The sequence below is a fragment of the Mustela nivalis genome, assembly GCF_964662115.1.
Source record: "Mustela nivalis genome assembly, chromosome: 11".
NCBI lineage: Eukaryota > Metazoa > Chordata > Mammalia > Carnivora > Mustelidae > Mustela > Mustela nivalis.
In genome coordinates, this window is record NC_139030.1 from 114043229 (window position 1) to 114068795 (window position 25567).

Here is a 25567-nt window from a genome sequence, read left to right on the forward strand (position 1 = left end):
AATAAAAAATTAAAAAAAAAAACCAACACTCATTTTAAGCTTTTTCTGTTGTTTTCCCTGGACAGTCTTTCCCAACATCTTGGATTTCATATATATGGAAATTACTTTCCCCTGAAAAAAAAAAAATGGCTTAGTCAGTTAAATGTCTAACTCTTGATCTCAACTTGGGTCTTGAACTTCATGTTGTGAGTTGAAGTCCCTTGTTGGGTCCACACTGGGCATGGAACCTACTTAAAATAAAATTTATTTATTATTTTTAAGTAAATTAAAGATATTCCAACACCCCAAAATGTAGACTCCCTGAACTTGAGTACGGTTCAGCTAGGTGAGCAGAGGGGCTCTTGAAGGACATATAACACCCTAAGTGTGAACAGCCTTTGTGTGATTATATTATGTTTAAAGTCCAAATAATTTTAAGTGGAGGAGGCAGGGATACTGTATCATTTTCTCACTTACGTATTTTGCATGCTGCAATTTTATTTTATATTTTATGACATATCTTAACAAGTCTTCTCAATGAATGGAAAAATAATTTGGCTATACTCGGCTTTCATAGTAAAAATGTGAAATTTGGAGAACATGAAATATAAAGAGAAATCAAGTTCATTATAAAAACAAAGAGTATTCAACTATTTTTATTTTGACACAGGGAGTCTAAGAGTGGAAAAAGTAATAACTGAATATTTACTAGATGAAATGACAGTTTAGGGAGGAATGTTTTGTTGTTTACCCAGAATTAAAGAATACGTCCAGGGGACGCTGGGTGGTAGAGTTGAACATCCAGCTCCTGGCTTCTGCTCGTGTTGTGATCCTAGAGTCGTGGGACTGAGACCTGAGTCAGACTCTGTGATCAACACGGAATCCGCCTGGGATTCTCCCTACTTCTCCCTAGGCCCTCCCCTCTCTAAAATAGGCAAATTAAAAAAAAAATGCATCAAGTACTTTTTAGATTTATTGTCTTTAATGAGTTATGTTTAACATTTTACAAATCTTCAGTTTGTTACAGTTTTCAGCAGTAAATATAGTAACAATGGCATTAAATACAGTGAACTGTGAGATTCCTCTGTTGAAATACAAAAGATAGAAATACTCAGAAACAAGGGCAATGTGTCAGCTTAAGGTCTGAGACGGAAAGGAACATGGTCACGTTCTTTACAACGCCAGCACACAGCTAAATGAGTAACTCATTCGCTATAAATGAATACAAACTCTGCGCTTCACCTTTTGGGAAGTTTTGGCGGACATTATTTGACCCACAGATTCCTACAACTCTGTATGTACTGATATCAGAGGACTCAAACACAGAAAGTGATCTGAAAATGATCGCCGGCGCAAAGTGGCGCTTTCGTTCCGCAACACTTGTGACCTTCGTGATTCTGCGTATTAGAAAAGGGTGTAAACCCTGTACAACTGCATAAATGCCATAAAAATTCATTTTATAAAGTCTCAAGATCATATGTATTCAAAAATACATATAGCTGTGCTTTAGTAAACGAATCCATCAGTTCATTGAGGGATAATTTTGCTTTTAAGATATGTCCAAAGTAGATATACAAAGGGTCCACAAAGGTTAACAATTCGTGATCAAAATCTGTAAGAGTTACATTGCAAAAAACTGTTGGTTTTCAATTTAAAAATTTAAGAAAGTTGTGAATATTGTAGGGTAATTATTACTTGGGTTAAGAAAAAGTAGATGGCTTCAGCTTTTTAACAGGAAATCTGTGAACTACTCACAAATGAGAAGTCGCACACTTATCATTAGAAAAGGTAAACTGCCTATACTTCCCCATTGAGAACAGAATGTGCAGTGTATAAAAAAAATATTTTTATTCTGAAACCCAAAAAAAAATATTTCTATAAAAGCCCCTGGGGATACATCTCATTTCCTTTACGTAAGAATGAGTAAATGGCATACTTGAATAATATACCCTTATATCAACATATGTATTCCATCACCAAGCTAAAAGATGAAACATTTTTATTTAAAGGTAGGGAAAATATAAGCTTAAAATATTGAAGTGCAACAGTTTACTATATAGTTTCTAACTTCATTCCAACATAGCTTATCAATGTAAACTGGATTCAAAAAAACACAAGAGAAATGTTACTTGCATGCAAAAATCGTTGTTCCAACATGAAACACTAGGTCTATATTTTTTGATTAACAAAACTGCACATCTGTTTAATTTGGCTAACAGAAAGAAAATGCACATCAGAGAAAGATGTTAGTGTATCCTCCCAACAAGCACGTCTATGTCAAAGGCACTTCAGCAGAGCACTAACTGTAACCTCTTCCGAGTCATTTCCGTCTATGCCACTTGGATGCGTCTTCCTGTAGACCAATAGGAAACCTCCGACTCCAGAAACTAACCCTAGGTATTACCCCAAATATCTCTCTCTCCTATGGATTGGGTAAAACATGGCAAACTTTTGCCTACGTTTTTAAGTTCTTTGGGTTAACACAGAAAGAGTACTATCCAACAGGTTTGGTGTTATAGGAAAAACTGAAGTAATTAGAGGGAAAAAATGGCTGAAGTCAACTATCTTGGGGGGAAAAAAGCAGTTGTCTTTCATTGACTATCCATCTGTAGTTTGACTATAACTAATATATTAGGCTAATTTTGCTTCTTTCAAATTGTTTATGTGCCCTGGGCCTCTCTGTTGCTCCTGTGTTGGAGAGAAGCAGATGAGAAATACAGTAATCTAGTCTGACTTTTGCCCCTGAGAGAAGGGGGAGCTGCTTCAGACATTCGCCTTCATGGAAATTTGGAGAAAACATGGGATGAATTGATTTTAATTAACAAAGAGCTTTATTTTTAGGACATATGAATGATAATTTAGAGTTGAAGACAATTATAATTAAAAACAGCTGTTGAATGTGTTCATACTTAATTCTTTGCGATGATGAAAAGAACATGAATATATTACTTCCAAAACTAGAAAAACATGTTGCAAATGCTAAAAGTGATTTTAAAAAAACCTTTTACTTCTCCATTAAATCGAAACATTTTCTAAAATATCTTTTACAAATGTCAAGAGAAAAGCATCTGGATATACACGTAATATTCTGAAGGTATTTTTGAGTCTAGGAGAAATAGAATTTCTTTTCCTGCTTATGAACATTTAAAAAATAAATGTTTATTTCCTTTAGTTTCACATATTTTGTTAATAAACTGAAAGCTGCTTATGAATACTTAAATATTTTTAAAATCAAGTTTAAAATGAACATCTGAATATTAATTTTAAATTCAAGTTTAAAATGAATGAATTGTGGGGGACAGAAAAATATCTTAAAACTGATTTTAGCTTACATGTATCATTGATTCTTAAAGTATGGGGTTTTGTTTTTGTTTAACATTGCTAAAGTTTTCCTTGACAGTTTCAATCATTTCACTCTAGAAGTAGGGAGAAAAGAAAATTTAAAATAAAAATGGAAGTATCAGAGCATTCTTTTTTCAGATTTCTAAATAACAAGTTAACACCTCATCATTTAGTCTGTGAAGTAATATCCAAAAACAACCAAAGAGCTGCTTTTTCCCTCTCTAACAACCACTTAGCTTCTTGCCTATCTTACATGAGCAAGATTTATTTTGGGGTTGGTACAGTGCACATGCATTTTATTGCAAAAAGGGAAATATTGTTTGGCCTTTAAATTCTAGAGGAACATCGAGAACATTTATCATTATTTTCATCTACAGGCAGAGGAGAACATAACAGTCTTATGTCACAAGACTACGATGTCCAATAGTTTCATTTCTAAATGTTTACAGGGCGGGCATGAAAGCAGAGGCAACTTTTCTGAAAGCGACTTTCGGAGTGCGCACTTCACTGTTTTTCTGAGAGAGGGCTACATTGGCTGACTGAGCAGGGTTTTCAGAGAATTAACGTCTTGAAGCTACTTCACATTTTGAGCTCTCAGATACTTCAAATTCATGACTCAAAAGTAAATGAAAAGAATAGGTCAGAAAAAGCATTTCTTGGTATCTTTCTCTTTCATTAGTGAATTGCCATTTTACTATTTACTCTGCTTGAGACACGTCCAGGGACCATGACTGCTCAGTTCCAACTTCTTCAAAAGTTCAGACAGCGGCTTGCAAGGAGCAAGAACAAATACGAGCCAGCACACTCACAATGTCCTCGGCGTCAGTTCATGGGAATCAGTGGGCGTTCCTCTCGCTTCTTCCAGATAGTAGTCTTGCTATCTTTTTTGGCGAGAGGTGGTCTGCCCCTTTTCTTGGTAGGGGATAGACTGGCCTCAAAGCCTTCAACAGCGCTTCTTCTTCCCGGAGACTCTTCCCCGGGGTGCTCCAGGATTGCTGCACCCCCCCCATCCAGGATGTGCCTCAGAGCTGGGTCCTCGGGGGAGCAGACGGTGGTTCCGCTCTCACTGCTGCTCAGGTCTAAGTCTTCTAAGTAGAGGATCTTCGGCTGGTGCATGCTTTTGATGAACGTTTTCTCCCTCTCGAGTCTTCTGCTTGAGAGGTGCTCATTCATGTCCACCCCAGAGTCCAAGCTGGTGTCATTGCTCTGGGTTCTCTTGCCCTTTTTCAGGTCTATAAAGGAGTGTCTCACTTGTGCGACTGGTTTTCCATCAAGAGACACGAACCATGCTCTGGGGTGGGGGGAAGGCTTTCCCTTGGACAGCTCCAGGAGCGTCTGTTCTGAAATTCCCTGAAGCTCTGAGGAAAAGGGAGTCATTACAACAGCCTCGTTTAGCGTTCCCGGAACAGAAACCGACTCTAGTAAGCTGTTTGAGTATCGGCTCCAATCTGAAGTCTGGGACGGCAAGCTCTGCTGACCTTCAAGGGGGATATTCTCTTCCCTGGCATCCGGGGGCTGTTCATGAGAATGCACTGGCATTTTGGGTAGTGTCTGTGTGAAGTTCTCTCTACTTACTGGTTCCATCAACTGACCGTAGACTAACTGTCCCTTTCTTGGCAAAGTAGCTGACTTAGCATGTAACTGCTCTGGAGGGGAGAAGAGGTCAGATGTCTGAAGGATGGCCATCGGCTGACTGTAGATATGCATAAGCTGTTCAGGAATGTGGGAATGTCCATATGCCTCTTCATGACCTGGGCGGTATCTCTTTTCTTGTGCATCACCTAGAGATGAAGACAGATTGCTGTTAATATGTTTAGGTTGTTTGGACCCTACATTGGGCTCCAAAGACTGTGTTGGGTTTCTTGAGTAGTTGTTTTGATTGGCTGATAGAAATGGAATATCTTCATTGTAGATTTTAAAATTGTCCCGAGTTTTTACCATGGAAACTCTTTCTTCTGCTTCTGCCTTTGCTGGCTCCTTTTTCTGAGGGCTATATGAGGAGTTTTTGGCATTAAATAACTGTGACTTGTCCTCAGCTTTTAATGAAACTTTGACTGAACTGATGTGATTTATGTGTGTTGTTGAAGTTGTCTGGTCTCTCTTGAGGACTTCAAGTTTAGTGATATTTCTTTCTCTTTTCTGCGGAGTACCACATTTATCCCTAGAGTAGAGGAGATGGCAAAAAGTGTTTAAAACTTATGATTTAGAAGAGTCATAAAAAAAAAAAACTATTCCATGATATGGTATTAATATATACAATGCTACTGTTGGAGTATATCCACTTTTATTTTAATCTACATATTGTAAAGATCAACCTACTTATTTTTACAAAGGAACTTTGTAATACCCAGAACACACTGACATGATATTATGGCAATTTTCTGTATTTATAAATAGTATTTTTCTTACCTGCAATAGCAAAGAAGTACAGCAAAAAATCCAATGACAATGACTATTGTTCCTCCTAATATGGCTGTGAGAAACACTGTGTGGTAGGCGCTTATGTCCCTTGCGCTTCCGTGTATACCTGAACCTAAATGTGAAACAGAGAAAATATATTGTTTTAGATAAAATTTTCAACCATGTCCTACTCTGGGTACGTGCACATCGAGTAAGTCTGGGTACACAGTGCTGTTTGGTTGCTCCTGTCTCATGGGCAGGCTTCCCAGTGGGCAGAGCACATGTTCCCTACACTTTGGGCTTCATGGGTTGACTTGTTCTGCTCAGTGAAACGCGGACACCGTAAACGGGGCTGCATGATATGGTCCTGCCCTCTTGCTGAGACCCTCTTACATGAACAGTGTATCCCGAAGTGCAGCCCTTCTTTCAACCTATGTTCTGGAATGAGAACAAATGTTGAATCGCATCAAGCCACGCTCAACAGCCGTGACAGCGGCGTCCAGGCCAGGCAGCGAGGAAACCTGCTTCGGGAGGCGGTAAAATGGACCCACGCTGTAGGGCAGCAAAATCTTCGGTGGATGAACTAGGAGAGGATATTTCTGTGCCCAGAGGTTTTGGGAAAGAGTTTTGGTAGTAAGACTTATTAGCTATGTTCAATTTAAAAAGAAATTTTAAAGATAAATCCAAAAAAGAATTTGCTGAAGGAAGTAGGTATGAAAAGTTTTTTAGAAAGAATCCAAAAATTGGGGACTTGAAGAATTCAAAGTTGCCACTCTTTCAGCCTGGCCTCTAGATGAAGATGCCACCCAGAGGCACACATGGCCCAGGACCTTCCTACGTGAGGACACACAGAAACACTGCGGCTGTCTCAGCTTCTCTGCGGTCACAGTGGATGAAAGCGCTCGGAGGGCCAGTTGGAGGCTATGAAGATTCTGCGTGCAAATAAATGCAGCTGATGTCGAGGTAAACCATGGTAATGTCACTGAGACTGCATGGTTCACAGTGACATAACGTGTCTACTGGTCATTATCAACTAGAGTCTGCTATGTATTCAGGACGTTAAGAGTGGTGAGACAACTGGTTTCCTAGCAAACTCTACCATGGGAAATGTCCAGAATGAGGCTTTTAGCTTCACCCAGGGTATGAGAAAAGACTGAGGATCATGAAGTCTTTGGGTCCTTTAACTTTTGCACCATCTAATTTGATAAAACGGAAGAAATAATAATGGTAGTAGTAACGGTTTCGGAGAATAAGTATTGTGGTTATTCATACAAACTTTGGAACTAGTGTCCTCAATTAGAATCCTAGTCTAGGGGCGCCTGGGTGGCTCAGTGGGTTAAGCCGCTGCCTTCAGCTCAGGTCATGATGTCGGGGTCCTGGGATCGAGTCCCGCATCGGGCTCTCTGCTCGGCGGGGAGCCTGCTTCCCTCTCTCTCTCTCTGCCTGCCTCTCCATCTACTTGTGATTTCTCTCTGTCAAATAAATACATAAAAAAAAAAAATCTAAAAAAAAAAATCCTAGTCTATTTCTTTTTTAAGAGAAACTTACTAAAATTTAATTTTCTTTAAATATATACCTTTCTTTCAGCTCACGCGTTCGCTGGAGGAACAGAAATCCCCACCCCTGCAGGCAGGAGACTCCACGTCCTCAGCCTGATACGGATGAAGCGTAAAAGTACTAGTTACAGGGAAGAAGGCAGCTCTTGCGACCTTCACTTTCAGACACCCCCACCCCCGTCACTACAGGACCCTTTTACTCCTTAAACAAGTGCACGGGAATTCATTCGAGTGCGAGGGACCTGGATGTACCTCTACACCCCAACACCACCACTTATTTCTTTGTGACATTCTCGTTTATTTCTTGGCCAAGTTTCATGAGTTTGTATCTTAGTTTGTGTCTGTCAGATCTCACCTATGAGGGTTGTTACAAGGATTAAAAGTAAACACTTCTTAAAGCACTTAGTGCAAGCACATGAGAAGCCATCAGAAAGTGCTAGTTCTATGACACCTGCTGTCGAAAGAAGCTTCAAGGTCATACAAGAACAGGCACCGCAGTACTGGCCGCCATTTCCTGTACTAATGCTAAGTGGTAGTAAAGTGCTTATCATATCTGACAGACAATCGAGTCTAGCACTGCACAATATGAAGATTCTTCAACCAGAAAAGAAATAAGAGTAACAGTTCTGTCTGCACATTCTTATACAGGATCCAGAGCTGCAACGGAGTCAATCTGATAACTGAGTGACGTTCAGCTTCAAAGGGTGTATGAACATACGTTTCCACAGCGGAAACTGCACAGGGTTGCAGTGGAACACACTTCTGGGAATATGAGGTGGATACTGTTGCATTTCCCCCAGATTTTATATGTACAACAACAGCAAAAAGTATGCGTGTGTGTGTGTGTGTGCGCGTGCGCACACCCACCTAAAAAGAGAAAGCCAGAGAATTATATTTTCACTTAAATACATTTGAAGATGCATATTTAAAAACAGTCCTTAAGTACTTGTTTATTAAACTCGACTATAGCAATCTATGAAAAATAACTTGATTTGAATTTCTTGCACTTATTTTCCAAGAAATCCTAGAGTTCTATTTGATTTTTTTTTTAAAGAGATTTAGTTTGTTATTAACAAAATTTTAAGTAAAGTAGCTCCAGAACACCAGACACTGGTCCATCAGAGGACCAACTTTGATTTAAAAAAAATGTGATTTTATAATCTCAAATTTGGGGGGGTGAAGGATCATCAAACCCAACTCCTGCAATTTAGAAATAAGAAAACTGATATTAAGATGGTAAGTATCTATTTCATGCTCAGCCAGATATTTACTGGCAAAGCCAGAGCTACAGTCAAGCTATCTGTGTTTCTAGCACAGTGCTCCTCTGACTGTGATGCTTGCTGTTGGACTTGTGGAGCTATCACTAGAAGCTATCTAATTCAAGCTAAACGGGAAACCCACACTTCTGTGTTAGTGCTCTGATTCACACAAAGTCTTTTCCAACATATAAGCTAAAACAAAACTTCCACCTACTCTAGAAAATTACTTGACTTTTGTAATTCATAATTATATAAATTGTTTTCAGGTATCTTTTCCCTGCAAAGCACATGTCTCTATAAAACTCAAGTGTTCCTTAGATTATTTTTATTAGAAATTAAATAGCTTGGATTTAGTCGAGTTGAAGTATTAAATATTAATTGTTCTTTTTCATCAAGATTTCATTATAGTTGCAGATCTAGAATGAACTCAGGTCAGACAGCTGGCAAGACTGCAGGATATTTTGCCTCATGAAGAACAAAAGGAACCACCCTCTGGGTTTTGCATAATCTCGTAAGCACTAAAGTTCAAATAAAAATAGGAGAACATCCCCCTTGATCGTAATGGTTAATGGCACATATTTCTTCTACTGGAACACTAAATTTTGGTTGGATGGGGAAAAAAAAGGGTTGTCACCTTGCGTGGTTTAGAAGTCAAAGGTTGTCAATATAAAATGAAAAAAATTAAACTATTAAAAAAGACACTTGCAGAAAGAACAGAGCCTTCAAATTATTACTAGACAGCCCTAGCAAAGTTAGGTGTCGAATGCTGCAGAGAAATGTATGTAAAATGTCAGCCACACCCTGCATCGGGTCTGCGGTGGGTCTGTTCCCGACTAGCAATGAGCCCGCTGCCTCTCCGCTGGGAGCCAAGACCTTCAACCAACCAGAATTCTCAGACACAGGACGAAAGTTAAAGAAATGACATATGCATTCAACCTTCGCACTGCACCCAAAACCTCATGAAAATGACACTGAAATTTTGCCTTGTTTTGTTTTTATAAATCAACCAACCCACAGGTTAAAGGAGAAAAGCAGAACAAGAAAAAAGAGCAAGCAGATGCGGAAGGCTGGAAAGTTGACTTAGCAAAGCTGGCTACCTGGACAGCCAAGAAGCACCGCCGCGGCCCACGAAGTGGGAGCAGGCCCGCGGTGCAACCGGTCTACGTGACCACAGGTTAGAAGACTTCAGTAAGACTTAATGGATCAAACATGCGATGTTTCAGTCTTTTCAGATTTATACAACCCAAGATGCATGTGTGATTTCCTTACTACAAATCACAGATAGTCTGATAGCATGTTAAATCTAGGAAAAATAAAATGCCCATTTGTCCTAGAACATGAACACACCATTGCTAGGGGACAAGTCCGAGCTTTTGTCCACCTTCAGTTCCTCTGTCAGGCCAACCTTCATCTGGGATATCACATGTATTATCTTTGACACAGTATGGGGACACTATTTTTCAACAGCCCTTGCCCCAGGAGTGAGCTCTCGACCCAAGTCTGGGCCGAGCAAATTCTTCATCCCTGGAAAGAAGGAACGGTGTGAGGAAAGGATTGCAGAGGACCAGGGTCAGTGACATATGCAGCAGCAGTCATGCCAAGACCATGAAACAGGCCTGCTGATGGGCTTCCCTAGGACTTCTGCCTTTTAGAAGCTAGTTCTTTAGCCTTTCCTGGGACCCTATATCCTGATACACTCTATGGACGATCCCAGATCTGACCCTGTTGCTCACCACTCAAGGCTCTAACTGATGTGGTAGAATTTATTCTTGAAAAGTAAGCATTTGATTTGAACAAACTTTATACCTCACATACTCATCAGACATCAGAGCCATAAAGGACCTTACAGTTCATTGAGCTCCATCTTTTCTTACAACATATGAAAAATATTAAAGTTGAGATCAAGAGACTAGAAGCTTTTTCCAGCATTATACAGTCGGTAAGTGGCAATGTTCAGAATAAAGTCAAGACCTAGCAATACCAATTCCAGTTTCACTATCTGAATCTTTTTCAAATTGCTTTTATTTTTACAATACCTCTAGTTCCTGGAAGTGGAGCTGCTATCCAGTAGCCCAAATGTGGTGCGTCATATGTCCAAATTAAGTGATTATTATACGCCTTGACTGTCCCCCGGCCATGATTTATCCAAGCACCTAAAAAGGCAAGTAAAAAATACCAGTTAGTTTATGACTTTAATGCTGATGGGAATTTGCTGACAGTAATGTAGAGAACACTTTGCAGGACTTTCAAAGATTATGAAAACTCTGGCAATATATTATCATGGATAATGTATATTGTATCATAATCCAGTTCAGAGGGGGGCGCCTGGGAAGGTCAGTCAGTCGAGCATCCGACTCTTGGTTTCTGCTCAGGATATGATCTCAGGTTCATGAGACCAAGCCCCATGCGGGCTCTGCACTCAGTGTGGCGTCTACGTGGGATTCGACCTCTTCCTCCTCTTCCCTCTCCTACCCCATTTGCATGTGTCCTCTCTCTTCCTGAATAAAGAAGTAAAATCTTGAAAATATATTTATAGTGCATATTACAGTGACATATACAGTAGAAAGCACACATATTTAGGGAAATCATGAGCCCAAATAATGTTCAAATTGTGCGTGCTGCGATACGGGAAGGATGTGAGTAGTGAAATCCAAATTTGTCAGTAGGTGGTTATTGCCACCTGTCCTGGGTTCTGATTAAATACTTATGTATGGTTTTTGGCCTTATTCATTTTTTTTATTAGATACTGTGTTGGTCTAGTACTGTTGGCATGACTCTTTTAGAACCAGATCTTTAAGAATATTTTTAAAATGCTATCTGATCTGGGGCACCTGGGTGACCGGGTCAGATAAGCTTCCTACTCTTGGTCTCAGCTCAGGTCTGGATCTCAGGGTTGTGAGTTCAAGCCCTGTACTGGGCCAGTGTGGAGCCTACTTAAAAAAGGAAAAATAAATAAATAAATAAAATGCTATCTGATCTATAAAATGCCATCCATAAGACAAATAATTCAGTAAAGCTCTTTCTCTGAAGACCTTTTATAAAGTTGAGTATAACAGAACTTTTTATAAATTCATTGTATATTTGTACTTGGTTTGTTAATCCACTGTAATGATAGACCTACAACATGTAAAAGTTTTTTTTGTTTTTTGGTTTTTTTTTTAGATTTTATTATTTTTTTGACAGAGAGAGAGAGAGACCGTGTGTGTACAAGCAGGCAGAGCAGCAGGCAGAGGGAGAGGGAGAAGCAGGCCTTTCACTGAGCAGGGAGCCCCATGTGGGGTTTCATCCCAGGACCTTGGGATCATGACCTGAGCTAGAGGCAGCCGTGTAATGAACTAAGCCACCCAGGTGCCCCTAAAACAGTGTTTTTAATAACGTAGACCAACTTGATGGAAATGGACCAAATTACTATGTTTTTTAAATAGTCACATTAAAATTAGGCATTACTTATCTGATATTTGAATTCAAAAGTTTTGTTACTGGAAAGCACATTAGAGACAAAGGCCTTTATGGGGATAAACAATCAGAAATCAGAACTCAACACAGATATCCTTTGAAATGCTTTAAAACAGCGCTTTTTTCAACAAAGTAGGAAATCCAGGCCCAAATAAGTGATTTGTTCAAATTCGACAGCTTTTCAATGGACCAGACTCCAGGGCTTAGCGCTTTCAAGCCAACGATGACAACAGACTTGATCTGGTCTCCGTCCCGTCCTGGCACAGTTTCCGATGTGATAAAGGTGGAAAGAGTGCTTCTTCTGTTCCTGACCACCCACTTTCAACCACCCCTGACTCTATGTCAATAAGGTGATATTCTGGAAAGGCCCGTGCAGGGCTGGCTGCCAGGGAAACCCACGCTGTGGTCAGAGGGCTGGAGCTGCACCGCTGCAGCTCCATCTTCGGAGTGGGAAGACGGGCCAGAGAGGAGGCACTGCCACCGCGGGTCAATGACCACGCAGCACGCCCACACCACGAAACACCCCTGAACTGCAGGTTCCGAAGGGACGTCGGCAAACACATCGAGGTGGTGGCAGGGTGCTGCACGCAGAGGAGAGAACACCCTTTATAATAAACTGGTAATCCAGGATGTGAACTTTTCCTGTGAGCCCCCCCGGTTAAAGTCTACTGAAAAGAAAGATTTTTCCCGAGTAGCAGCTGCAGGAGCTCTTGGGTTAACGGAGTTCTGTGGGCAGCTCTGCAGGTGCGGAGATGGCCACGGGCGTCTCCCGCTCTCCGCGGGCTGGTCGGAAGCATGGGTGACACACCAGACCTGCACTTGGCCTCTGAGGTCGGGGCCAGGGGACAGTCTTATGGGACAGAGTCCTAACCCGTGGGATCTGATCTCACGCCAGGTAGATAGTGTCTAAATTGAATAGAATTTTAGGGCATCCAGCTGGCCGAGAACTGCTTCGTGTGAGAAGAACAACCCTCTCCCCGCCCCCACCCCCAACACTTGGAGACCAGACGTGAGGTAGTGAGCGCAGAATTGCGCGGAGACGAGACTGCGTTCCCTTACAACTGTCTTGTGTACTTATTAGTTTCCATTTCTTATTAAAAACATGTATTTATTATTGCTTATTTTTTATGGTGACATTTATGTTGTTGTTTTGTTTTGCCAACTACCCTTCTAATTGCAGTGAAATCTTATTTTAAGTCTCCTTTGAAGGTTGATGGCTCCCTATTTTCAATCCACATGATTAGTACACGGCTCAAACACACAACCTTAAGCCTAAAATATCTGTACTTTTTTTTTTTTTTTTTTAATAAATCTGTACCTTGTATGTGCAGACCACAAATGTTGGTTCTGCAACGGGCACGGAAACTCCACTCTACAATCGCAGTGAATCCAAGAGTTTGTGCAACTGGTACTCGGATTAAAACAAAAAAATCTTTCTTTTCATTAGACTTTGGGCATAAGGTCCGAGCTCCTACACCCTTCTTGCCACTCTGAAGGCAAATCTTACCACACAACGGTGTTAACACAGGAGAAACAGACAAGAGAATTCCTGTGAGAGTGTCCAGGCTCTGTACCGGACTCTCACAAAACAATTGCGCATCATATCCCTTCTTTTGTTTTGTTTGTTTTGCAACTTAAAAGACTCCCATCTTATTTACATAGAAACACAAGAACAAAACCAAGGGAAGCAGAGGAGGAAAACATGCATCTATTTAGGAGGCTAAACTCAGGGACCAAAATTGGTATCTGAGTTTTCTGTTTTGGGATTTTTTTCTGAAAATAATCATTCTATATCTTAATAACACAATGTTATTTATTTTCATGAAGTAAACATACATTTCTAAATTGCCTTAACCAACCTTTTAAATACAAGTTCATATTGCCTAGCAAAACAAAAGTCTATAAGAGTAGGAATAATTTTTCAAAAGTGTATTTCTACTTTTCTATTCAAGATCTTGGGGGATATAAGAGAGGCCTTGGAGGGGCACCTTGCTGGCTTAGTCAGTAGAGCACACGATCCTTTTCCCCCCCTTTTTATTGAGAGAGAGAGAGACCGTGAGGTGGGGGAGGGAGAAGCAGACTCCGTGCCGAGCTGGGAGCCCCACGTGGGACTCGCTGCTGAGCCCACTGAGCCACCAGGTGCCGAAGGACATGACTCTTGATCTTGGGCTTGTTGAGTTTAAGCCCCATGTTGGGCATAGAGTTTAAAAAAAAAAAAGAAAAGGGCAAGGGAATGTGAATACATAATGCTATTTTTTAAATGTAATATATTTGCATCATTTTCCCCACATTTGTATTAAACTAATCGCAGTGGGGCCAATTTTAGTCATTTTAAAGTGCTTATAACAGTAACATCTGCTCTACTAAAGATAAAACATTCAAATATAAATGATGTATTTCAATGTTTCAAACAAGACAACTTAATTATTCTGTAGTAAACATAAAAATGTGCCAATTATACCTCAGTAAAGCTAAAAACAATTAATAGTAATATAGAAACATTTTTTCTAAGATCAAATATTCAAACATTCAAAAATATTTTCACCCAGCTCACATACCTGTGCTCATATCGAATGTCCAGGCAGGTATATGATCCCCTGCACTTAGATCATTTGTATGTAGAAGGGGGAGAGAAACTTGAATAGAACCATCCACTTTTAATTCTTTCCCTCCAGAATATATTTTCACACATATTGCAGCAAGAGGAGTCAATTCAACACTTTCAAAACCTAAAAAAGACAGTTTATTAAGATCATATGTAAAATACCGGTTGTAGTTACAAATTAATAAAATAGGGGACTAAAATATTTGATTCCTTTATTCACCTACCGTTATCCATGTTAATACCAATAGTACTGGATCGTTATTAGAGAATTTAAAATATAAACACAGATATAGCTATATAACTTGACAAATCATTATGAGCCTAGAGACCTAATTCTTCCAGAGTCTTGTGATTTTAAGGTCACTGGAATCTAATTCAGCGTTTTAAAAATCTATGAAACAACAAAAATACATCTCACTAGTGTCCTACCCAAATAAAGGTTCTATCATATCACAGCATCAATGCAGATATGGGTCTAAAACTTGGACCCTTCTCCTCCCAAAACCATCTGCTTCAAGTACGAGGACAACAGAGTTGGTTATACTCCTTAAAATCACCTTGTGTCAAAAACATCCTGACTCAAATGCAAATATTTTTTTAACATTTTATTTATTTATTTGACAGAGATCACAAGTAGGCAGAGAGGCAGGCAGGGGTGGGGAGAAGCAGGCTCCCCGCTGAGCAGAGAGCCAGACGGGGCTCGATCCCAGGACCCTGAGATCATGACCTGAGCCTAAGGCAGAGGCTTTACCCACTGAGCCACCCAGGCACCCCTCAAAATGCAAATTTTGATAGGTTTGACAAACATGAAAGAAAGCCAGCAATACTGTTAGCTGATAAAGGTAATAAGCTTTAATATACATTTGACTAATAACATAATTGAAAGAATATAAACTTAGACTAAATATTAGTATTAAAATATGACTTAGATTTCAAAGCTTCAAAAGTAGGGAAAAGGAGATGAACAGAATTGGTTGCAGTGTTTTGCCTAAGGTTTTAAAGTATGATTATACATATAGTTTATAATATGCCTTAAATATCAGGAGCTACCCACATTTCTCTATCACTGAGGGGAAGAGTAGAAAATGCATTTGTTTTCTTTTTTAAATATTAGCAATGTTAAAGTAATAATAGACACCAGAATAGATATAATGAATAAAGTAATATGGTTAATGATGTTATAATACAATGTAAATTTTCTACAAAGAATTAGATAATTTTAGATTTCCCAAGTACATTTACTAATACATTAGGAAGAGTTGACTAAAGTATATTCATTACATATTATTTGCTCTTCATGGATAGACTTGAACCTTCAGCTTAAAAGCTAAAGTTTTGTTCATTCATTTAGCAAATATTTATAACAGGGCCCCAGAAACACCACATGCTCATCTTGTTCCAGAAATGCAGTGGGTGCATGAGCTCTTACACTGGCTTGCAATATTTTTTTCACCATCCTCATTACTATCAAAAAGGCTTTTTTGCATTTCTTTGCCCATTGTCATTCCTGTCCCCACTGGAATGTAAGTGTGTGGTAGAAGATACCTTACCAGGTCTTTGAAGAAAATCTGGAAAGACAAGGTAAGTGCAAGGTCATAAAAGCTGCCTCTCTGAGGAGGGGATGTGTGAGCTGTGGCCAAATGCGAAGGGGCCATACATGCAAAGACCAGAAGGTGAAAGCCCCCAAATCAGAAGTGATCTTGGTTTGTGCAAGAAAGGAAGAAGGCTGACAGGCAGAGGGGCAGAAGCAGCAGCAGGCCCGAGTCCGTGGAGAGGGATCCTCACTATCTGCCACACCCGGTGAGCACCTTCAGTTATCAGACAGAGCAACTATTGGCTTCACGAAAAACTTCCATTAGATGTAAGAGAGTTAGCCTTTGTAAACTTCCTAAAACACTAATCATAAGATGAGCAAAATAATGCCATACATATTTTATATACTAGTTAGACTAGTTACACAAGTCAAAATCCAATGTAAGCCCAAAGAAATTACCATGTAATCTGTTAGTAATTATAATCATTTATCAAACTATTTGATAAAACCCACTGGCTTTCTGAGGTGACTGCTTTTAACTCTGTCCCCGCCCCCCAGTTCTATGCAGTCAGTGGCTTTGCATACTAAATGCTGGTGAAGCTGATGAGATCAGACCCAGCACCACCACTTGGGATAAGGCCAATTCAAAGAAGGAAAAGAAAATCGCACAGGGGCAAGGACTAAAAGACAATGAGAAGGAGGCAACTTAAAGATCAGACACATGAAAAAATGTTCATCATCACTAGCCCTCAGGGAGATTCAAATTAAAACCACATTGAGATATCACCTTACACCAGTTAGAATGGCCAAAATTAACAAGACAGGAAACAGCATGTGTTGGAGGGGATGTGGAGAAAGGGGAACCCTCTTCCACTGTTGGTGGGAATGCAAGTTGGTGCAGCCTCTTTGGAGAACAGTGTGGAGATTCCTCAAGAAATTAAAAATAGAGCTTCCCTATGACCCTGCAATTGCACTCCTGGGTATTGACCCCAAAGATACAGATGTCGTGAAAAGAAGGGCCATCTATACCCCAATGTTTATAGCAGCAATGGCCACGGTTGCCAAACTGTGGAAAGAACCAAGATGCCCTTCAACGGAAGAATTGATAAGGAAGATGTGGTCCATATAACTATGGAGTATGATGCCTCCATCAGAAAGGACGAATACCCAACTTTTGTAGCAGCATGGACGGGGCCGGAAGAGATTATGCTGAGTGAAATAAGTCAAGCAGAGAGAGTCAACTATCATATGGTTTCACTTATTTGTGGAGCATAAGGAATAACATGGAAGAAGACATGGGGAGTTAGACAGGAGAAGGGATTTGGGGGAAATTGGAAGGGGAGGTGAACCATGAGAGACTATGGACTCTGAGAAACAATCTGAGGGGTTTGAAGTGGCCGGGTGGTGGGAGGTCAGGGTACCAAGTGGTGGGTATTGGAGAGGGCACGGATTGCATGGAGCACTGGGTGTGGTGAAAAAATAATGAATACTGTTTTTCTGAAAATAAATAAATTAATTAAAAAAACCCAAAAAACAAATAAACAGTTCCTTACCCCTAAAACTCTAGAACTAAGCAACCCAATAATGTAGCCACCAGCAACATGTGGTAACTCAAATTTAAAGGAAATCAGTGTAGTTCTCCGGTGCACTAGTCATACATCAGGAGCATAACAGGCACCTGCAGCTAGTAGCTACCATGTCCGATAGAGCAAAACCTTCCCATTCGCCAGCCCTGCTCTAGAGCTAAAGTGTTAGCGGCATTCTCAGGATAACTGAAACAGTAAGTGCATCATCTCACAAGCAGGTGGTAGAGGGAGGCTGGGGGGAGTGTGTACCGCGTCTCCTCCTCCCTGAACCTCGCGAGTCCCATCCACAAACACTCTCCCGTGCACCACGAGCTTCGTCTGGGAAATGGCAGACTGCTCTCACTCCTGCAAAGGCTTTTGTTTTGAGCAGCCTCTAACTTGCATCCGAACAACTTTGGCAGGTGTCTTAGATTGGCTTCTTCAGGAAGCTGACGCTAAGGTGACAGTTTGGAAGGAAGTACCCGTCACTGAGGAGACGGAGAGTCCGGAGAAGAAGGAAGGAGCCACTAAGGAGCAGATGTGTGCCGTCTGTACTCTTGTCTATCCGTCGAGAGCTGGCCCGCATGAGGGCCGCCCAGCTTGCTGGACTAGGGGACGCCCTCAGGCAGAGCCGCAGGTGTGCACGGGAGGAAACACAGGCCCGTAAGAGAACAGTGAGGGTCATCTCGCTGGAGGAGTACGACAGCAGGCAAGACAAAACAAAGAGCAAAAACATCCACATGTCCGTTCCTCTGATTTCTGGTTGTTCCCCCAAATGAAGTGGACCAGAATCTGACACAACTGAGGTCATCAGAAATACAGATTGTCGGAGGTGATTTTTAGAAAGTCATGAGTCGGTTCCATGTGGCAGTAAGTGGCAGAACTGGTGGCACGCATGTGGAGGTGCAGGGGAAGGAGATTTTTAGGGGGTTTATTCATGGCTGTATTAAATGGAATGTAAAATTCCCTCATCCTCTTACCTTTCAGGTGACGACAGCCACGCGTGCATATGTGCTGCCGAGTGGGATACGGCTGACCCTTGAGCAACGTGGGCTTGAGAACAGAGCAGCCCACATATATGGACTGTTTTTGATAAATACAGTATTATAAATGTATTTTCTCTTGTGATTTTCCTAACAGTTTCCTTTCTCTACCTTATTGTAAGATTACAGTATATAACACACACACAAAATATGTTTTAATGGAGGGTTACCCGGAAGGCTTCTGGTCAACACTAGGCTCCTAGTAGTTAAGTTTTTGGAGAATCAAAAGTTATACAACTTTTAACGTGGGGGAGGGGACAATCCCTGCATTGTTCAAAGGTCAACAGAATATATTTTTAAAATATTTATTTATAATTTTACTCATAGGAAATACCAAGAATATTTGATAAGAAAAACTATTAATTGCTTACTCTAAACCATAAACTTTATGTCTAACAATTACTGATAATTAATTTGATAAGATTGGATAGAAGGCCAAATTATAAAATATGTGTAAGCTTAAATCAAATTTTTGCTTTTAAATATATTTCTTAACTTGCAAAGTTATATAAAATATGACTATGTAAAAATTAGATGATACCTGACTTATGCAGAGTAATTCCAGTTGTATAGAGGAAGTTGTCCACCTTCAAAAACTGCTGTAGAACTGTGAGATAACCTGTCACATTGCTAGCGTGATGGTCGTCTGGTAGCTGAATTAAGGCTTTTGGAAACTGAACACTTGGCTGAGATTTGGCATCTGGAAAAGGGAAACCTCATTAACAAACACACAAAACAAATGCACATCAAGCAGAGCCTCATCCCTCAGGACACTTTAACATCTCATAATTATTATTTTAAATTCAAAACTGAAATAAACAAGAAATCCCAATTTCTTTAGATCACACAAGGCACCTGTACCCTAGAAACTGCTTGATTCTTCTGTCCAGAATTTCTTCACCCTTTTTTTGGGTTCACTCCAGGGAACCACATACCATTTTAGTCCATACATATCACCTGGGTTTCATTTCTGTAACAGGAGTAGAGGTACTGGCGCATCCAAAGTGGGCTGGAGCTGATCAAAATGTTAGGCATCCAGTTCATAAATGTCATCCCACATCACTAACTGTGAACAGACTATTCTTTAATATAACTTAGGGAGTGAGAACTCAGAATATTGATACTTCTGTAATTAATGCATTTTTAACAATCCAAGGATCAACTCTTAAATCATTAAAACTTATCAAAAACATCAACTATTGCTTTGACTTTAAGGCCACTGATAAAGACAGAAGCAATCAGTTAAATTATTAGAATTTTGAAAGTACCAGTTTCTAAAGAGTTCCATGACAATACATGATAAATAAAATGTAATACAGTTCTCAAAATCAGTGTATAGTTTACATATGAAGCTAGAAAAATAATACCTGGAAATATGGGAAATAAAAACAACACATTTATTATATTCTTATTTGGTTAAATCATTAAATTTAATAGTTAAACACAAATGATTAACAGATTCTATTTACACCTTACTTTTTAAAAATATGTGTCATGAATTTCACAGTAGCAGAGGCTAATTGAGACATGAAAACTGAACGTAATACCTGAGCCTAAAATGGAGTGAGAAAAAAAAAAATGTGTCAGTGGACGAGATGGGAATTTGGAAGGTAAGTTACCCTATTAAAATAATTTTGCTGAACTGTGTTATGGCCACTTAATAACCCTATTCTTAGGAATTGCAAGCTTAAAAATTTAGAGGTAAAGGGCCATGATACTTGTAACTTACCTTCAAATGGGTCAGGAAAAAACAAACAAACAAACAAACAAACAAACAAAAACAAAAGGCAAACCCAGAGCACAATTACACACAGTAAAGCAAACGGAACAGTGTTATCAGTAGATTAACCTGAGTAGAAGGTATACAGCAGTTACTTGGTTCTTATTCTTCCAACTTTTCTATATTTTGAAATTATTTCTGAATTGGAAGTTATTTCCAATTACAAAGTTAAAAACTTAAAAAAAAATATATGTGACTTTATTATGTTGAAGCCCCAAATTTCTTATGGTTGAAAACATGTACACTAAGTAAAATTGGCTGAGCTCCTCTAGGGTTTTGTACATTCCTGAAGTTTCCAATTTCTCCCGCAAACCTAACACATTTTTGTTGTACAAACCATACACCTTTCTGATCAAATCCTGGAAGAAAAAACATACATTTTTTGGATGCTGAGAAGTGAGGATGGGTATTCTCCAAGGAAGGATTTAACATCTGCACAAACATCCACCCCTTCCTCACTAGCCCTATCAACGGCTCACTTCTTAGGGAAAAGAGGCACTAAAAGGAAATATCAGAGACCTCAGGAGAGCTCCGGGTTCTCATGGAGATGCACCAAGACGTAGCCAGTATTTTCCAGACAAATGAGCGTTCACTGTCGCTTGGTAAAATGCAAAGGAGCAGCACATGGACGTTCACGCTAATTCGTTTCATACATGGTTCTGTCTCTGCCGTGGCTGGTAGAGCGAAACTGAACCCGACCTAAAGTAAGGCTTCAGGTGGGGTGAATCCCCTCTGCTGAGGAAAGGACGTATCTGGTCTCAGGCCCTTCCCTGCTCAGGCAGCAGGTTTCAAGCCAGAAGCAGGGATGAACGTGCCACAAACTAGAGAATCCTAAAGTTTTCCCAGTTTCACTGACCCGTGTAAAAGCCAGAGAGAGACACGATTGGGAAAGCGGCTGAGACTCTCTCTGCAACATTTCCAGAAGTCCGATGTTCCTACGCGGGCAGGGGTGGAGGTGGGGGGGCTGTGAAAATGGTGAAGAGCGAGTCCCATGCACCGTGTCCCGCAGTCGGACAGCGACCCAGGAATCAGTTCAGACCCACTTAGAGCAATCATTCCTGGGCAAGGCAGGGTTTTTCCAAGTGATAACCCACACCGATGCACTAGTGCAGTGCAATTACCTAATTAAAGTGACTGTTATTACTTGACATTTTTACTTACGAGCTGAGAAGTGTGGAACTTACCAGCTAATTTTCCAGTAATTAAAACGGTGTCTTCAAACAGCCATATATTCGCTTGGCTTTGCGGGAACAGCGAAAGTGTAACTGATGAATATACTGTGAAATACAGCACAATTACAATATTTTACTAAATGGGGGGGAACTAGGTAAATAAGTCTGTCCCAGCAGTCCCTAAAAAGTGGAGGTGGGGGGTTGGGGAACTGCGGAAAGAGACATAAATATAAAGAATGATGAGGGAGAAATCAGAGGACACATAAAGTGAGGGAAGGTCGGGCGCCACTATTTCATTTTACTAATCCTATTGCCAGTAGTTCACACCAAGGTGACTAATGATGTTCTCAACCCCCAGATAGATATGGTCAGGCCAGATGCTTGAATAACCCTGAAAATCCTCTGCTATTTTCTCTACATAATGGTTACTTGTTATTTCTTTCTAATGGTTTACAAAATCCTGGCTCCACCTGCAAGGGTCTCTGAGCGAGACCACATCCTCTGCTCGTCTGCCTCCCAGACTCCCTGCACCAGGGCACGGCGCTCCTCACCGCACAGCACGGTTTGCCAGACTCTGAGCTGGCGGAGCAGGGGAGCAGCTGAACACGTGATGGAACAAATGATCCGCAGGCAACTACAGGCCTTGATGCAGGAGGGGCCAGGCTGCCTGTGGGCACAGACGCCCTCCGTAACTGATGGGACACGTGCAGAGGACCTGAAAGGTCCGGAGAAGCAGGGACAAAAGACAGTTTTATAAGCAAGAACAGACTCACTCTGAGTTCTCGTCTGACAGCTCTCCCCTACCCAGTACCAGTATTTGAAATGAACAGAAATAACATAATATCCCCAAATCAGTGAGGATAAAACAGATTTGCATGGGAATACTTTTCATGTTTTAAGATATTTCAAAGAGCTGTAAAGGGAATAGAAAAAAAGGATAAAACACAAAAAGATATGAATGGATATTAAATGAAACATACCTTTTTCCTACAATAGGAAAAGACTACCCGATGGACGTGTAATTTCAATTCAGAATACATTAATAGACTAATTAATGGCTTTATTAAATCGGAGAAAATGTTAGGGGAGTGGCTCGGACCTGGAGATGGTACAGTAGGGCACTAGTCTTTCCGTCACAGCTAGCGTGAAACGGAGGCAGCCCTGACAGCTGAAGGTCATACAACCTGAGGAGACTCTTCCGGACTTCAGTGACCCTTACAGGTCAACTTCCTTTCCCTGACAGAATGGCTCTCACTAGACAAGGGACTAACAGACGCTCTGGCGAAGTGGAGAAATGAAGACGCAGGTGACGGCCACCACAATCCCACAGAGACAGCGACTACTGACAGTTCAGTATAATCTTCCTGGATTTTTCCCTGTGATTTTCTTAAAAACAGTACAGTATTGCATACCGAGTATTTTTACCCTGCTTTTTCACTTAAGGTAACATCACAAGCATTTCTGTCCCTCAGGAAAAACTTTTTCTAACATTTCCAAGGTCACATACTTTCTTTCTTGAAGTATCAAGACTTACTGAGTCCCTAGACTGGTATAAACTTAGATTGTTTTTATTTTCCCTATTATTGCAAAAAATAATATTTGAATCAGCACCCCTGTGTATGAATACCTGCCAGCTTCAGTTACCTGTCTCTCTGTTTTCGGGGCAGATTCCGAGCACTGGCATTCTGGGCAAAGGTTATGCAGGTTCGGACGACTTCGGACACACTCGTCAGCTGTTCTGTGGGCGTCCGCGCCCCCAGCCGCGTCTGAGAACGCGCTTCACACCTCATCTGCCGACCCTGGGAAAGCCCTTTTCCCAACTCTTCTAGGGTGAAGAATCTTAGAAGTGTGAGTGTCTTTGGTGTACAAATCTGAGACTATGAGTAAGGTAAAACAATCTGCCATGTTTTGTGACAAATCATTAGTTCTTCTCATTTTGAAAATTGCCAGGTCATAATTTTATCCACTTATTTAGCCAGGGCCTTGGTGTTTTCTAACTAATTTATATGAATTATTAGCACATTCAGAATATTCCTCTTAGGGGCACCTGGGTGGCTCCTTCGGTTAAGCGTCCGATTCTTGGTTTTGGCTCAGGTCATGATCGCAGGGTTGTGAGATCGAATCCCACATTGGGCTCTGTGCTCAATACAGAGTCTGCTTGAGAGTCTCTACCCCTTCCCCTCTTGTGCTCTCTCTCTCTCGCTCACCTGCTCAAATCCTTAAAAAATATATTACTTCTTATTGTCTCTTATTTTTCTATTTCTTGAGATATATGGCATATAATTTATTAACTTCAGTTGTACAGCATGATTCAATATTTGTATATATTGCAAAATGATGACCACAGTGAGTTAACACACCACCATGCAGAGTTCCGTCTTTCCCTGTGATGAGAACTTTGAAGATCTGCTCTCTTAGCAACTTGCAAATATGCAATATGGTATTACTAACTATAGTCACCGAGCGATATGGTACCTTTTTTAAAAATAGCGATATCTACTTTTTTTTTTTTTTTTTAAAGATTTTATTTATTTATTTGACAGAGAGAGATCACAAGTAGGCAGAGAGGCAGGCAGAGAGAGGAGGAAGCAGACTCCCCGCTGAGCAGAGAGCCCGATGCGGGACTCGATCCCAGGACCCTGAGATCATGACCTGAGCCGAAGGCAGCGGCTTAACCCACTGAGCCACCCAGGTGCCCCGCGATATCTACTTTTTATGACCTCTTTCATTACTTTTAATTTTAAGCAGACCATCGTAATTAAAAAGAAAATCAGATAGTTTTTTTAAAATTTTCTTCTATTTAATAGGATTTGATTTTCCACATTTGAACTCAATGAGCAATGTATTTGGAATATGAATCCAAATTCACTTATTCCAGATAGTTAACCAAAACGTCCTAACACTACTTACTGAATATTTGGCCCTGTCTCACTGATTTATAATGGTACCTTATCATAGATTACATTTTCTTATGCATGCTAGTGTCTGATTTGTACCACAGTATCAGAGTTTTAATTGTGTAGGTATATGATGTTTTAGTTATTTGAAATGGCAAATTGCCTCCAATAAATATTCTTTTAAAATGATTTCCAGGTATTTTTATACATTTATTCTCTGAGGATTATTCTTCCAATTTTTAAAAGATTTTATTTATTTGTTTGACAGACAGAGATCACAAGCAGACAGAGAGGCAGGCAGAGAGAGAGGAGGAAGCAGAGTCCCCGCTGAGCAGAGAGCCCGATGCGGGGCTCGATCCCAGGACCCTGGGATCATGACCTGAGCCGAAGGCAGAGGAATAACCCACTGAGCCACCCAGGTACCCCCATTTTTTTTAATTGTATTAAATATATAAATCAGGAAGAATGGAAATCTTTACAATACTCAGACAAGAAATATTATGTTTTGCCATTTATCCAGGGTTTTAGTTTTCAGCTTTTTTTTTTTTTAAGGTCTATCAGTAACATTTGGTAGTTTTATTTTCCCTAACACGTGGTTATTTAACACTTTTTTTTAGGTTTCCCTGCATATATTGTTTGTCCTTGTTGTTCTGAGAGGGATTTCATTATTTTCCATAAACGTGGACTACTTCTGGTAGATATGAATATATACTGATTTATACCAATGCTTATTCCACACTCAGTAATTCTGTCAAATTCCATTAATTCCATTAATTTTAAGCATTTTAAGATTCACGCTTTGTCATTTTCCCAGGGATATGATGATAACTGGAAATAGTAAATGTTTTGATTCTTTCTTTTAATAGCTTGTCTCCTTCTCTGGTCTGTTGATATATTTTTGCTCTGATAAAAACTTCTATAATATAAAATAATATGGACATCGGTGTTCACTTTCTTTTTTTTTTAAGATTTTATTTAT

At 40.2% G+C, this 25567-nt stretch overlaps 1 protein-coding gene across 1 annotated transcript in view; it reads right to left on the reverse strand.

The window, feature by feature from the left end:
• Window positions 1-942: 942 nt before the first annotated feature.
• The window catches only part of FAM171B (family with sequence similarity 171 member B), a 65447-nt gene continuing 40822 nt past the window's right edge, over window positions 943-25567 (reverse strand). The window contains exons 3-8 of the mRNA XM_082691082.1: window positions 21704-21796; window positions 19281-19439; window positions 14551-14721; window positions 10573-10689; window positions 5731-5854; window positions 943-5482 (exon numbers count right to left, since the gene is read on the reverse strand). Of these exons, the coding sequence (XP_082547208.1) occupies window positions 4144-5482; window positions 5731-5854; window positions 10573-10689; window positions 14551-14721; window positions 19281-19439; window positions 21704-21796 (2003 nt within the window). The 3' untranslated portion in view covers window positions 943-4143. The remainder of the gene's footprint in view (window positions 5483-5730; window positions 5855-10572; window positions 10690-14550; window positions 14722-19280; window positions 19440-21703; window positions 21797-25567) is intronic.